This window comes from Hyla sarda, chromosome 6 (assembly GCF_029499605.1).
Source record: "Hyla sarda isolate aHylSar1 chromosome 6, aHylSar1.hap1, whole genome shotgun sequence".
Lineage (NCBI taxonomy): Eukaryota > Metazoa > Chordata > Amphibia > Anura > Hylidae > Hyla > Hyla sarda.
In genome coordinates this window covers 222,518,081-222,534,315 of record NC_079194.1, presented here as the reverse complement: position 1 = coordinate 222,534,315, position 16,235 = coordinate 222,518,081, and the positions used below count along the sequence as shown (strand labels likewise).

At 43.6% G+C, this 16,235-nt stretch overlaps 1 protein-coding gene across 1 annotated transcript in view; it reads left to right on the top strand.

Moving 5' to 3' along the window:
* SPON1 (spondin 1) overlaps window positions 1–16,235 on the top strand; it is a 415,570-nt gene that overhangs the window by 390,194 nt on the left and 9,141 nt on the right. The window contains exons 11-14 of the mRNA XM_056526599.1: window positions 4,825–5,007; window positions 6,461–6,631; window positions 7,754–7,921; window positions 15,677–15,841. Of these exons, the coding sequence (XP_056382574.1) occupies window positions 4,825–5,007; window positions 6,461–6,631; window positions 7,754–7,921; window positions 15,677–15,841 (687 nt within the window). The remainder of the gene's footprint in view (window positions 1–4,824; window positions 5,008–6,460; window positions 6,632–7,753; window positions 7,922–15,676; window positions 15,842–16,235) is intronic.

Here is a 16,235-nt window from a genome sequence, read left to right as displayed (position 1 = left end):
AGGGGCCGGCCGTTTTGGATTGGTCCGTAACGACTGTCACTCACCGTTACAGTGCATTGTGGTTGAACATGTCACGGGAACCTCCAAAGGTCCTGTAGCAAAACCATCAACCTGTCCACCTGACCCGCAGGTCCTGCTACGCTCCGAACAGGTAGATAACTAAATATTTACATATATATCCTTATACTTATATTAAGATTGAATAAAACGACTATTTAGTTATAGACTAAATGTGAGGTGACAAGGGGAGATCTACAACAGAGGGACCCCGACGTCCTAGGGACTCTGCCTATGGGGATCTCTGTACAGGTAACGTATATAATACGGTACCGGGACACTACACAAGCATGCCCAGATAGCCTTTGGTTGTCCGGGCATGCTGGGAGTTGTAGTTGTACAACAGCATTATCCCACTGCATTATCCCCTTCTCAGTGCAGCAATATGCATTTTCCTTTTTTTTTTAAGAGCCATAACATTTTTATGGAGCTGTATAAGGACTTGTTTTTATTGCAGGACAAGTTGTACGCTTATATGCATCCATTATTTTACCATACAATGTTTCATGCACCCAGAAAAAAAACTTACATGTGGGGTAAAATTTAATGCCATAAAAAATAATAATAAAAAGCGATCAAAAAGTCCCATAAAAACAAAAATGGTACCAATAAAAACTACATTGGTCAGTGACCCAGGGCCTCTAAATCTGCACAGTCCCTGCTATTCACATCTTTACATACACTAGAGTGCAATGCTCTGCACATACCCCCATGTATAGCAGTGTGTACTACAGGGAGTATGTGCAGAGCATTGCACCCTAGTGTCTGTACATTCCTATGTTAGTGGGAGCGGGCAGGATTGGACAAACATTTTAGCGGGAGCGGACGGGATTGGTCAAAAAAAGTAATCGGGAGGGGGCAAATTGGTCAAAAAAGTCATCGGAAGCAAGCGGGAGCCGGATTGAAAAACCAGTCCCTCACAGGGCACTACATCCCATCCCCTCCCCATTAAAGCAATCCCTTTCTTAATTAAACTGGTGTGTTGGTAGTCACATCCTCCACACTCCTGCTCACACGTACTATGTGAGCACCCACTGCACATAAGGCTACTTGCATCATGCTTATGATTTTTGCTTAGCGTGTACATCAAGGAACTAGGTTAGTTTACAATTTCCATATTACACATTGAAAATTCCATCACCCCTTTTCCCCAAGCAACATCTCCTAGCATAAACTCTTAATGTTATTATACACACATCTATTTGTAATATCTTATTCTTGTGGTAGAAACAATGAATCTGTCTTCCCAAGGTGTGTGCAAGATAAATGCCCCAATCTAGAAGCAGCCCCTATCAGCATTGCCATATCTCTAATGGTTAAAATAAAATAAATCTGCCCTGATTCCGGAGTGAGCCGATGACAAGAATTGATTGCGATTATGCAAAAATAATGTTTTGTTTGTCTTCAAATCATACCGCCGCTTTTCTTCCCTGCAATCACTCATCTGCGCTGCCACCACAAAAGAGGGAAGGAAAAATGACTTCTATATTTGCCAGTCACTGCCCTCAAGTGGCCCTCGAAAGATCTGCAAGATGTATGATTAAAGGGTTCATTTATCAAGCTAGGCAGGGCACACAAACGGCAGGAAAATGGCACTTGATGGATTTTCACTTTTTGGGGATTTTTAAGTGATTAATCAGAATGCATTGTGCCGCCCTCGACAAGTATTTTTCTTCTCTATCTGCTGCTGACTTAAATTACCTCAATATATTTCAACGTGTTGTAGTTCCAGCTCCGTGGGCAATGCAAAGTTTTCAGCAGATAAATCTGCACCATGGCAGGTGTAAATGCAGTTCTATGTCCGTAAAAAAGGATTGACAATTACATAATACAATGTTTTTAATACATCGGGTCTCCTGAGAGTTTTATGGCAATACAAGAAGAAGCCGTATTTCAAGACTACAGGATTCTTGTAGAGCAGCTTGTATTCTAATGGCAGATTCTTAAAGGGGTACTCTGGCCCTGAGACTTCTTATCCCCTATCCAAAGGACCATTGCAATCTTGTATTCGCCACCCACCTGTTTGAGCTGCACGCCGCGGTGCCAGATCACAAACAGCCGGGTGGCGACCATGGGGCCGGAGTATCGTGATGTCACGACTCCGCCCCCACTATGCAAGTCTATGGGAGGGGGCGTGACAGCCGTCACGCCCCCTCCCATAGACTTGCATAGCGGGGGCGGGGGTGACATCACTCGGGGGCGGAGTCGGGACATCACGATACTCCGGCCCCATGGTTGCCATCCGGCTGTTTGTGAGCTGGCACCACGGCGTGCAGCTCAAACCGGTGGGTGGCGAATACAAGATTGCGGGGGTCCCCAGTGGCGGGACCCCCATGGTGAGACATCTTATCCCCTATCCTTTGGATAGGGAAAAGATGTCTCAGGGCCGGAGTACCCCTTTAAAGGGGTTGTACCTGGAGAGATAATGGAGACATGTCACCAGATATGCTGCCAAAGTCTAATATATGACATTCAACCTAGTTATATGTCTCTTGTTATAGGCTGCATGATCAGCCTATTATAGACAATAATGATGAACGGCATAGGCCATATTCGAATTTGCAATATTTCATGAATATTTGGATGAATATTCGTCCTATATTTATGAATTTTGCATATTTGTTCACTTTTTTTTCCATGCAAAATTCGTAATAAAATTTGCAAAATGCGCATGCATGATTATATCTTTTAACTAACTACCTTCCTATTGGTTGCTAGAGATGTTGCTAACCTCTGACAACTGTATTTGCATCCTTCTCATTGGCCCATAAGCTAAAAGAAGGGAGGGATCAGTGTCCTCTGGAAGTGCCGATATTCGCAGAATTTTCGCATAAAAATTTGCATTCGCATATTCGCCTTCTTTGGATCACAAACTGGAAGCAGGGAGGGATGATTACTTTATTTACACAGCACTCAACATTGTGATGTGTACTGTGAAAAAAAAAAAGAATATTCGTCATAACGAATATAATTTGCGATATTCTAAATATTCGCGAAATCGCGACATGCCGATATTCACAAAAATAATTCACTATTCGAATATTCTCGCTCAACACTATGGTTTGCCTTTTCGCAGCTTGCAAAAAGCTGTGAGGAACCAAAAAGAGCCCATTCGTGTAAAGCCAATTGGGGCCAAGCTGGAAAAAGCCTGTAGGAGCAAAATTATGTGGAGCCAACAGGAGTCATGCTGTCTGGTGCCAATAAGAACCAATCTGTGTAGAGACAATGGGGGACATTTACTAATCTAGTCTATTCTGGGTATGCTTATAGACCAGCGTATGTGATAGTCTCCTGTCTATTGTGCTCCTAATTTATCAAAGGTTTCACAGCCCTTGATAAATTCTGTGCTCAGACTTCAGGGTCTACAGCTTAAACTGCATTTAGACCTGCTCCAACATGGTCTGACATTTCAGCGTATTTTGGGCAGATGCGACTTGTCGCACATAAGTCGCACTTGATAAATTCAGCAGCAATGCATTTTCCAATGCACTTTTCCGTCTAAAATAGACTTGCATGCATCATGTTCTAAAAATCCTCTACAGCAAAAGTTGCAGAAAAGTCGCACATATTTAGACTGCGACTTTCTGTGCGACAAATTTAGACAGGAAAAACCAGTCTAAATCCTTTGATAAATCTTCCCCAATAAGTGGCAAATTTCATGACGGATTTCTCCCTTCCTGAATCATACACCCTTACAATGCATTGCCCTAATTACTCGAATGGGGCAATGCTGCAGAACACCTTACAACGTCATCACAAATAGTGTGGTGATGCAATAAAAAGATCAAAATTGTTTCAGCACCACACTTCAACTAAGTCAGGCCCCACTGATCTAATCTTGATGGCCCACACTGAGGGTAAAGCAAGAAACAAAGACGCTCCATGTGGAGTATCACATGTACTGGAGTGGAAGGGATATCGGAGGTGGTACAGATGGTCACTTACCAACTCCAGTTGTGTACCGGCATACACAACAATGGACAGCACATAATGAACATAATGAATATGGGAAGTTCCCGTCTGCAGCCTTCCTGGTATATCTGGGAGAGCAAAGCCAAACTTCAGGGGTAGCAGGGATTGCGTGGTGCTGACCGGGACAGACACAATGCAGGTGCGGTGACTTGAGGTAAGATTCTTTATTAACCAAGATGCAATGCGTTTCACTGCGCAAACGCAGCTTCCTCAAGCAGCACGCACTTGCATTGTGCCTGTTCCGGTCAGCGCCACGCGATTCCTGCTACCCCTGAAGTTTGGCTTTGCACACTGAGGGTAGGCTATCAATTTTTCAAATCAAAAATAGTGATGAGCAGCAGGGGCCATATTAGAATTTGCGATATTTCGTGAATATATTGACGATTATTTATCCTATGTTTGTGAAATATGCATATTCGCTATGTTTGTTCACTTTTTTTTCCATGCAAAAATTTGAATTATCGAATATTCGCGCTCAACACTAATGAGCAACGTATTCAGTACATCCAAAGGTCAAAGTTAAAACTTCATCTTTATCCCAAGCTTTAAAAATAAAACCAGGTACACACATGCATTTAAAGTAGCATATATTCTTATAGCCCAGTTAACCCTAATAATATCTGCAGAAAGGTACAGGTAGACACATCAGTAGGGTCTTGCATAATACTGTTCCTCACATTCATAATGAAACATTCCTAAATGTCCAGCCTATAAAATGAATGCACATTTGGTGTCTCATACCTCAGTTGAAGCAGTTTGAATGGGGCCAACATGTTTTTTAATTGTCTTTTTTAGATGACACCCCGGAGACTTGCATCTATTCCAACTGGTCCCCTTGGTCCGCTTGCAGTTCTGCCACCTGTGAGAAAGGCAAAAGAATGAGACAACGTATGCTGAAGGCACAGCTAGATCTTAGTGTTCCTTGTCCAGACACCCAGGACTTTGAACCTTGTATGGGACCAGGATGCAGCGATGATGGTAATTTGGAGGTCAAATTAACTCTTCTGGTACAATCTGGTACAATCTGCTAGTGAATATTGGGACATTTCACATTTCATTGTTCATTTTCATGGTGGGTTCCATGCTCAATGGCCCTGAGTGAGTTTGCTTCCTCTTGTCCCAGCTAATCTTTCAATATTTCATAAACAACTTAACAACAAAATCTTACTGCCATAGACCTTATGATATGAAGTGACCAAACACATTAGATGGCTGTCAACCAAACCAATGAATTTCAGCAGGACCAAAAGACCATCTGTACCAGGGTCTTCAGACTTTCCCTTGATAGCAAACGTCAGGGGAAAAAAGGATCAGGCGGTTGGACTTCTATAACATAAATAATGTGTATCAATAAATCTAAAAACAAATTAAATTAAATTTAAACTTAAAAAAAAACTTACAAAAATATGTCCGTTTTAAGTATGGCTATAATGAAGGGCCTTTGAGTGTGAGCTGGTAGATTTTAAAGGGGTACTCCGGTGTTTACACATCTTATCCCCTATCCAAAGGAAAGGGGATAAGATGCCTGATCGCGGGAGTCCCGCAGCTGGGGACGCCCGGGATCATGCATGGGGCACCCCGTTTGTAATCAGTCCCCGGAGCGTGTTCGCTCCGGGTCTGATTACGGTCGACCGCAGGGCCGGCGGCGTGTGATGTCACGCCTCCACCCCCGTGTGACGTCACGCTCCGCCCCTCAATGCAAGCTTACGGGAGGGGGCATGATAGCTTTCACGCCCCCTCCCGTAGGCTTGCATTGAGGGGCGGAGCGTGATGTCTCACGGGGGTGGAGGCGTGACATCACACGCCGCCGGCCCTGCGGTCGACCGTAATCAGACTGATTACAAACGGGGTGCCGCGTGCATGATCCCGGGCGTCCCCAGCTGCGGGACTCCCACGAACAGGCATCTTATCCCCTATGCTTTGGATAGGGGATAAGATGTGTAAGCTACGGAGTACCCCTTTAAGTTTTAGCATTGGGTAGGTTTTTGGGCTAAATGGGTTGCACTGGATTAGAAAAACATGACTACTTACTTTCAGAAACAGCACCACATCTGTCCACAGGTTGTATGCAGTATCACAGTTCAGCCCAATTCACATAAATGGAGCTACAATACCAGACACAATTTCTGGACAGGTGTGGCATGGCTGCTATAAGAGGCCATGTTGTTCTAATCCTATCACTATCTGGATATAAGTCACTTTAGTGGTTGTGGTTGTGGTTGCTTTAGTGGTTGTGGTTGCACTCAGGCCCAAACGTTCCCTCCACCCAATAAGAGGAGAGCAGAACTATAAATCAATTGTTTGGGTCCCTGTTATAGATTTTGCATTTGGGAACCATAAGTTGCATATTTGCTCTAGGGATCTGTCCACTCATTACTAAGGAGAATTCCTGTCCTGCCTTGGCCTTCAGTGTAGTTTTGCTTTCTTTCAGATGCATCCACATGTATGATGTCAGAGTGGATCATGTGGTCCCCCTGTAGTATTACCTGTGGTATGGGAATGAGATCCAGGGAGCGTTATGTAAAGCAATTTCCAGAGGATGGTTCTATATGTAAAGTTCCAACAGAAGAAACAGAGAAGTGTATAGTCAATGAGGAATGCGGTAGGTAATATGTTCATCTACAATATATATTATTTAGAAATCCCTTTTATAATACAGTTTTAATTGGAATGAAAATGATATAATGTAAATAGCAAATCAAAAGAAAACCTATACAATTGCTTATAATTACATTGTAAATAGAGGACATCACTGCAATAATAATGTACTATGCATATGATCCTTTTTGATATTAAGAAAGCCTATACAGAAAGTTGCCTGATAATAATCCTGAGTTAAATCCTGTATTATACTTCAGAGCTACACTCCCTATTTTGCGGGTGAGGTACACTGCTTTATTTATCCTGCACTCACTATTTTGTTGCATCCTTTAGAGGTGCACCGTTTTCTGCTGGTAAAGACTCTGGGGGAGATTTATCAAAACCTGTGCAGAGAAAGAGTGGTGCAGTTGCCCATAGCAACCAATCAGATTGCTTCTTTCATTTTCCACAGGCCTCTTTAGAGGCCTGTGGAAAATGAAAGAAGCAATCTGATTGGTTGCTATGGGCAACTGCACCACTCTTCCTCTGCACAGGTTTTGATAAATCTCCCCCTCTATCTACATATATTACTTTATATAACACAGTTACATAGTTCATAAGGTTGAATAAAGGTCCATTAGGTTGAACCTAAACCCTAATGTGTCTCCACTGTGTTGATCCAGAGAAAGGCCCCATACCAGGGGGAAAAAATCCTTCCTGACTCCAATATGGCAGTCAGAATAAATCCCTGGAGCAACATTCTGTCCCTATAAATCTAGTATCCATAACCTGTAATGTTATTAGTCTCAAGGTCCCTTTTGAAAGCCTTTTTGGAGTTCACCATGACCACTTCCTCTGACAGAGAAATCCACAGTCTCACTGCTCTTACAGTAAAGAACCCCCGTCTGTGCTGGTGTAGAAACCTTCTTTCCTCTAGACATAGAGGATGCCCCCTTGTTATAGATACAGTCCTGGTATAAATAGATCATGGAATAGATCTCTGTACTGCCCCCTGATATATTTATACATAGTTATGTGGTTGTCCCTTTCTAAACTAAGCAACCCCAATTTTAATATAAATTGTATTCCCCATCATAGCATTTGAAATCTGACAATTCTTTGCTTTATATCATTTAATGCACAGAGCCAAGTAGTTGTATCGTAACAGAGTGGGGTGAGTGGGAGGAATGCAGCGCCACCTGTGGTATGGGGATGAAAAAACGACACAGGATGATTAAGATGACACCAGCAGATGGGTCCATGTGCAAAGCCGAGACTTCAGAAGTAGAAAAGTGTATGATGCCTGAGTGCCGTAAGTAATGTACCATTTTCCTACTAATTCCATTGTCAAACATGTTGCTCTGCATAGTGCAGGGTTCAAATCCTGTAGGAACGCATTGGAACAGAGTTCCTCCACTTTTTCGATAGCAGAAACACTTTTTCCATTAGCAGGATTCCCGCAGGACCAACCCTTAAGTGGAAATTTCCCACACTTTTTCCCAGAACATGACCCCCTGGCAGAGTGGGAAGACTTTATTAAGGCTTGGTTATTGTCAAAGTTGTTGAGACAGCGCAAGAATTTAACAAGTTAGCAAGTTATTGTAAGCTTGGGCATAGATACTATAGAGACAGACCTTTGGTTGCTATAGAGCCCAAGTTGGGCTGTCTGGTGCATGGCTCTCCTTTATTGTGAAATGTATTGTCTGCATACAAGAGAGTGGAGAACAGGTTGGATAACTCTGGTCCATAAAGTGGGGATTATTTTAACCCTGACTGTAAGGGAATCAAAGCACCAGCAAAAGAAATGTTAAAGCATAATTGTCATGACTCTTTAGCCCCTTAACCTTACACCAGTATGTCAAAGATGTTTATAATTGTATTGCAGCCCTACCTTTGGCTGCTTTTTATCAATCTTCAAAAAATAGTTTTTCTTGGGAGTTGACAACAGTTAAATAGGCATGGCCAGAGATTTGCAATGCCCCAGGGATGCCATGTCTATCTCCTTCACAACACGTGCTGGGTCCCCTGTGTGATTGACAGAAAGGTCCTCAGCACATGTGCCCTCTATCCGTTCTCCATGGGTGCAGGGAGTTCTCTGAGAGAGCGCTCGCTCCCCATGCCTCCCCCAGGTGTTTGCCTCTAGCATAACGCAGGTGCGCCCAGTCAGGAGGCATCAGGAGTGAGCGCTCGCAAAGGGAGCTCAGAGAACTCGTCACACGTTCGTAGAAGAGATGCAATACAATCATAAACACCTTTGACATACTGTTAAAAGGTTAAGGGGCTAAAATGTCATGACAGTTGCGCTCTAAATAAAATATGAGAAGGAACATCCATTTTCTAACTTGTATTGTGCTCTAATGAGCCACATCAAAACCTCCTTTAAATGCACTTATGTTCATGTGAAGCTATTCGGGGGATGCCCCGATGAATATCTTCTCTCGGTAGGCTTTTCTCGTTTGCCGTAATATCTGTCATAGACCATTGACTGTTCTTTTGTAGCCTCTGTCTGACCAGTCTTAGAGATTTTAGCGTGATTCATCATAAATTTTTCTTCATAGTGCCCTTTACAAACCGCAGTGAATCATTATTACTAGCTTAGCAAAAGATTCTAAAATGGCCCATTATCCTCGAGCTGTACAGAATGATGTATAAAACAAGTTGGCAGTGTAGTTAAATAGGAATGTAAAAATGCATACAGCGATGCCACTTCATTGCTTAAGAGTTAAGCATCAAAATCATTGCCTATAATTGACAGAATAATTACATGAAATATGAGTGTGGTGGCCCAGTGCAGCATTTCCAGCTGCTACCCATTGGAATTGTTGGGTGGCTAGTTAAATAAAGGTTTGCTAGATGGATAAGGGCCAACATTTATCATTGTCTTTAGACTGTTTATATGTGTCTAGAAAAGGCGCAAAAAAGGCGCAAGCAGAGTTTATTTGCGCTTTTTTGCGCCTTTTGGTTTACACATTTCTGCTTATTTTGAGTTGCAATCCACTGATTTTGGCAATACACATGATATGGAAGGGTTTTATCAACTGCGCCTTTTTGTGAAAAGGCGCAAAAAAGTCTCTAAAACGACATCAGCCCAGACTTAGCTTAGCTTTTTTGGTGTATGTGAAGAGTGAAATTTCAGAAAATGTGTACCTGCACAAAATGTATCAAATGCTCTGTGACCATTTAACCCCTTAAGGACCCAGCTATTTTACACTTTAGGACCCGGCCATTTTTTGAACATCTGACCACTGTCACTTTAAACATTAATAACTCTGGAATGCTTTTAGTTATCATTCTGATTCCGAGATAGTTTTTTCGTGACATATTCTTCTTTAACATAGTGGTAAAATTTTGTGGTGACTTGCATCCTTTCTTGGTGAAAAATCACAAAATTTGATGAAAAATTTGAAAATTTAGCATTTTTCTAACTTTGAAGCTCTCTGCTTATAAGGAAAATGGATATTCCAAATATTTTTTTTATTTTATTCACATATACAATATGTCTACTTTATGTTTGCATCATAAAACTGATGAGTTTTTACTTTTGGAAGACACCAGAGGGCTTCAAAGTTCAGAAGCAATTTTCCAATTTTTCACAAAATTTTCAAACTCACTATTTTTCAGGGACCAGTTCAGGTTTTGAAGTGGATTTGAAGGGTCTTCATATTAGAAATACCCCATAAAAGACCCCATTATAAAAACTGCACCCCCTAAAGTATTCAAAATGACATTCAGTCAGCATTTTAACCCTTTAGGTGTTTCACAGGAATAGCAGCAAAGTGAAGGAGATAATTCACAATCTTCATTTTTTACACTCGCATTTTCTTGTAGACCCAATTTTTGAATTTTTACAAGGGGTAAAAGGAGAAAAGTTATACTAGTATTTGTAGCCCAATTTCTCTCGAGTAAGCACATACCTCATATGTCTATGTAAAGTGTTCGGCGGGCGCAGTAGAGGGCTCAGAAGCGAAGGAGCGACAAGGAGATTTTGAAGAGTACGTTTTTCAGAAATGGTTTTTGGGGGGCATGTTGCATTTAGGAAGCCCCTATGGTGCCAGAACAGCAAAAAAAAAAAAAACACATGCCATACCATTTTGGAAACTAGACCCCTTGAGGAACGTAACAAGAAATTAAGTGAGCCTTAATACCCCACAGGTGTTTCACGACTTTTGCATATGCAAAAAAAAAAAAAAATTCACAAAAATGTGTGTTTCCCCCCAAATTTCAAATTTTTGTAAGGGTTAATAGCAGAAAATACCCCCCAAAATTTTTAACCCATCTCTTTTGAGTATGGAGGTACCCCATAGGTTGACCTGAAGTGCACTACGGGCGAACTACAATGCTCAGAAGAGAAGGAGTCATATTTGGCTTTTTGAGAGCAAATTTTGCTCGGGGGCATGTCGCATTTAGGAAGCCCCTATGGTGCCAGGACAGCAAAATAACCTCCACATAACATACCATTTTGGAAACTAGACCCCTTGAGGAACGTAACAAGGGGTACAGTGAGCATTTACCCCCACTGGTGTCTGTCAGATCTTTGGAACAGTGGGCTAGTGGGCTGTACAAAATTTTTAATTTGCACAGCCCACTGTTCATAAAGATCCGTCAGACACCAGTGGGGTGTAAATTCTCACTGCACCCCTCATTACATTCCGTGAGGGGTGTAGTTTCCAAAATGGGGTCACATGTGGGGTTTTGTTTTTTTTGCGTTTGTCAAAACCGCTGTAACAATCAGCCACCCCTGTGCAAATCACTTCAAATGTACATGGTGCACTCTCCCTTCTGGGCCTTGTTGTGCGCCCCCAGAGCAGTTTGTGCCCACATATGGGGTATCTCCGTAGTCGGGAGAAATTGCATTACAAATTTTGGGGGGCTTTTTCCCTTTTACCTCTTGTCAAAATGAAAAGTATAGGGCAACACCAGCATGTTAGTGTAAAAAATATTTTTTTTTACACTAACATGCTGGTGTAGACCCCAACTTCCCCTTTTCATAAGGGGTGAAAGGAGAAAAAGCCCCCCAAAATTTGTTAGGCAATTTATCCCAAGTACGGCGATACCCAATATGTGGCCCTAAACTGTTGCCTTGAAATACGACAGGGCTCCAAAGTGAGAGCGCCATGTGCATTTGAGGCCTGAATTAGGGATTTGCATAGGGGTATTCTACGCCAGCGATTCCCAAACAGGGTGCCTCCAGCTGTTGCAAAACTCCCAGCATGCTTGGACAGTCAACGGCTGTCCGGCAATACTGGGAGTTGTTGTTTTGCAACAGCTGGAGGCTCCATTTTGGAAATAGTGGCGTACCAGACGTTTTTCATTTTTATTTGGGAGGGGGGGGGCTGTGTAGGGGTATGTGTATATGTAGTGTTTTTTACTTATTTTATTTTGTGTTAGTGTAGGGTAGTGTTTTTAGGGTACAGTCACATGGGCGGGGAATTACAGCGAGTTTCCCGCTGCGAGTTTGAGCTGCCGCGCAAAATTTGCTGCATCGCAAACTTGCAGCCTGATACTCACTGTAAGCCCCCTGCCCATGTGAATGTACCCTGTACATTCACAGGGGGTGGGAACCTCCAGCTGTTGCAAAACTACAACTCCCAGCATGCACGGTCTATCAGTGCATGCTGGTAGTTATAGTTTTGCAACAGCTGGAGGCACACGGGTTGGGAAACACTGAGTTAGGAAACAGACAATGTTTCCCAACCACTGTGCCTCCAGTTGTTGCAAAACCACAACTCCCAGCATGCCCAGGCAGCCGAAGGGCATATTGGGAGTAGTGGTTACGCAACAGCTGGAGGAGAACTGTTTGGGGACCACTGTGTAGTTGTGTCCAAGCTGTAGCCCTCCAGATGTTGCAAAACTACAACTCCCAGTATGCTAAAACTGTCCAGGCATGCTGGGAGTTGTAGTTCTGCAACATCTGAAGGGCCAGATGTTACAGAACTACAACTCTCAGCATGCCTAGACAGTAAGGGCATGCTGAGGATGTGTAGTTTTGCAACATCTGGAAGGGCACAGTGGTCTCCAAACTGTGGACCTCCAGATGTTGCAAAACTGCAACTCCCAGCATGCCCAGACGCCAAGGGCTGTCTGGGCATGCTGGGAGTTGTAGTATACAGGGTCCCATTACAGCAATGCATGTCGCTTTACGGCGACGTGCATTGCTGTAAAGGGCCTGACCACGGCTGAAGAGGAACTCACCTGTCGCCGCCGCCGTCTTCATCACTGGGATCCGGGTCTTCAGAGACAAGGTCTTCAGAGGGAGAGACTTCCGGGGGCCGGGCAGGGCAGGAGGAAGTAACCGCCCCCCTGCGATTGGTCGGTTAACTAACCAACGGATCGCAGAGGATGGGAGGAGGTGGCAGCCTTGCCACCTCGCTCCTATACTTTTGCATGGTCCTGGTCTGTGACAGCCGGGATCATGCAAAATTACCGGGCGGTCGGGTCCCAGAGACCCGATCAGCCCGGTATCGCCGCAGATCGCAGGGGCGATTTCACTAGCGATTTGCGGATGCCTGCCCTGGATGCCTGCTGAAGCATTTCAGCAGGCATCCGCTTCCGATCTCTGCCTGGGGCGGGGCAGAGACCGGAGAAAAACCAGGACGTACTAGTACGTCCTGGGTCCTTAAAGCCCAGGGTGCCAGGACGTTCTAGTACATCCTGGGTCCTTAAGGGGTTAAAGGGGTACTCCCCTGAAAAACTTTTTTTTTTTTTAAATCAACTGGTGCTATAAAGTTAAACAGATTTGTAAATTACATCCATTTAAAAATCTTAATCCTTCTAGTACTTATCAGCTTCTATTTGCTCCACAGGAAGTTCTTCTCTTTTTGAATTTCCTTTTCAGCCTGACCACAGTGCTCTCTGCTGACACCTCTGTCCATTTTAGGAACTGTCTGGAGCAGGAGAGGTTTGCTAGGAGGATTTGCTCCTACTCTGGACAGTTCCTGACATGGACAGAGGTGTCAGCAGAGAGCACTATGGTCAGACAGAAAGGAAATTCAAAAAGAACTTCCTCTGGAGCAAATAGAAGCTGATAAGTACTAGAAGGATTAAAATTTTTAAATAGAAGTAATTTACTAATCTGCTTAACTTTCTGGCACCAGTTAATTTAAAAAATAAAATATTTTCCAGGGGAGTACCCCTTTAATAAATTTGGTGCTCCTACACATTACCAGCACACAAAAAAAGGTATGCTTCACTTACACCTACAATGATAAATGCCGGCCAAGGTGTCCATTAAGTACTGGATAGTATTGCAAAATTATTTTCCTGGATTGCTCATATGACTGTATTGTGAAAGTATTTTCTATTCTCCACCACAAGTCTAATGCATACACAGAGGTTTATAGTGTGCAGGGGGTTAACTTGCTTACATTGTGTTGCATTTCGTGTACAATTAAATAGTTGATTTGGTCACATGGAGCCTTCTAGCCAATAGATGCAGAAACCAGTCCCAAGTCCAATCCTCCCCTGCTGGGGAAAGTGATGGACCTAAACCAGTTCTAGAGTAGTTAGTCTGGGTCTAAATTTTGCCAGAAATATGCATACTTTAGCTAGCTCCAGTAAGTGCCACCAGTACCCAACAGTCACTGTTTATAGTTCAAATCCATGCTGTGAGGATTCATTTTCAACATTGCTTAAACTTACAAGAGAAGAATGTTTCTAGAAAGGGTACTGCTAACCAAGGACCTTTTAAAATGTCACTGGTTTTTCTTGCATCTCTGTGAGGACTGTATATGGTAGAAGGGACTATGCCTGTTTATGAAGCCTGAGTGACCCTGGGACAAGGTTATAGCCCCACAGCTGCTAAAATGGCATCACTTGACACTTTTTGACTCTGTCATAGTAGGAAAACACAGCACATGGTAATATAGCAGAGCATCAGCTTACTCTGACCTAAATTCTCAATAATGGTAAAGTTTTTGCTACAAATTTGTTGGATTTCCTAAAGGAACAATCCAGGCCATACATTCACACTAAATTTTGGTGGAGTATGACATTAGAATTATTTTCTTGGTATCCTTTGAACTAGGGCTGGGCGGTATACCAGTTCATACCGAATACCGAAATTTTTGTCCTGCACAATATGAATTTTTCCCCATGCCGCAATACTGGTTTGGCCCCTCCCCTCGAGAATGAATGGGTTATCAGCCAAGCGCTGCGCTGGCCCCATCGGGGAACTAATCATTTGTGCCCCGCGAGCACTGTTCTGCCCTCCCCCCAATTAATTATCAGCCCAGCGCTGCACTGTCCCCATCGGGGTAAATACTCACATATCACCCACAAGCGCTGCCCTCCTTGTCCTCCTGTTTGTTGCGGGCCACTGACGCTGACACGCTGTACGCTGTATCCCTATGCCCGGGCTGCAAATGGTAAACAAAATAAACTTTAACTCACCTTCCCCATTGGTCTTGCTTCCCAGGGAACGGGAGCGTCGGAGAGCCGTCAGCCTATCACTGGCCGCAGCGATGTTCTGCCTCGGCCGGTGATAGGTTGAGCCCACTGTCATGTAAGAAGCCGGCTTCTTACATGACAGTGGGCTCAGCCTATCACCGGCCAAGGCGGAACATCGCTGCGGCCGGTGATAGGCTGACGGCTCTCCGACATTCCCGTCCCCAGTGTAAGGCTGACGTAGGAACGTACGTTAAAGTTCATTTTGTTTACCATTTGCAGCCCGGGCATAGGGATACCGCACAGTATAGAGTGTCAGCGCTGGCGGCCGCAACAAACAGGAGGATGAGGAGGGCAGCACTTGCGGGGGATATGTGAGTATTTACCCCGATGGGGACAGCGCAGCGCTGGGCTGATAATAAATTTTTGAGGGGGGGGGGGGGAAAGAAGGAAGGGAAATACCATTATATACCGTGGAACCGCCATAAGTTTAAAAAAAAAAAAACTGTGATACACGTATTTGGTCATACTGCCCAGCCCTACTTTGAACCCCTGTAGCATGGACCACCCCCTCTGGTATGCTTTTTGCCCAGAGTGTTCCATTAATAATTGTTAACCTACCAAAATTGCTTTTTCCAATATATGTGGGTGACAGATATGTTATATTCTAGCCTTTATCCCACAGATACTATCCCGTGTATGCTGTCACCATGGTCTGAATGGAGTGACTGTAGCGTGACATGCGGCAAGGGAGCCAGAACACGACAGAGGATGTTAAAGTCACCGGCTGAACTTGGAGACTGCAATGAAGAGCTGAAACAAGTGGAAAAATGCATGCTCCCAGAATGTCGTACGTACACAAAAAAAACATGAAAGCTCTGTAAATGGTGTAGATCATGTCAATATTTTATACACACAGTATTCTCCATCATCAGGGCACAAAGCTGCATATGTCATACACCTACTGATAAAATTGTTGCTATGCACCCAGACATTGACTTGGATAAAGCTCCAGTTCGGAATGCAAAAATGTTTTACTCAGCCACATCATTTGACACCTCAATTGCATTTAAATATACCAAATTGGGCAACCCAAAAGCAAGCAGGAGTGACGGCTTCCTTAGCCAATCACCACACTGAGAAGGGACCAGTGATTGGCCAAGCAGGCTGTCACTGCTGCTCTTCTTAGAAGGTGGGGAGTGGCCTGACCCTGTACAGGAGATCATGATTAAACACTTATTCCC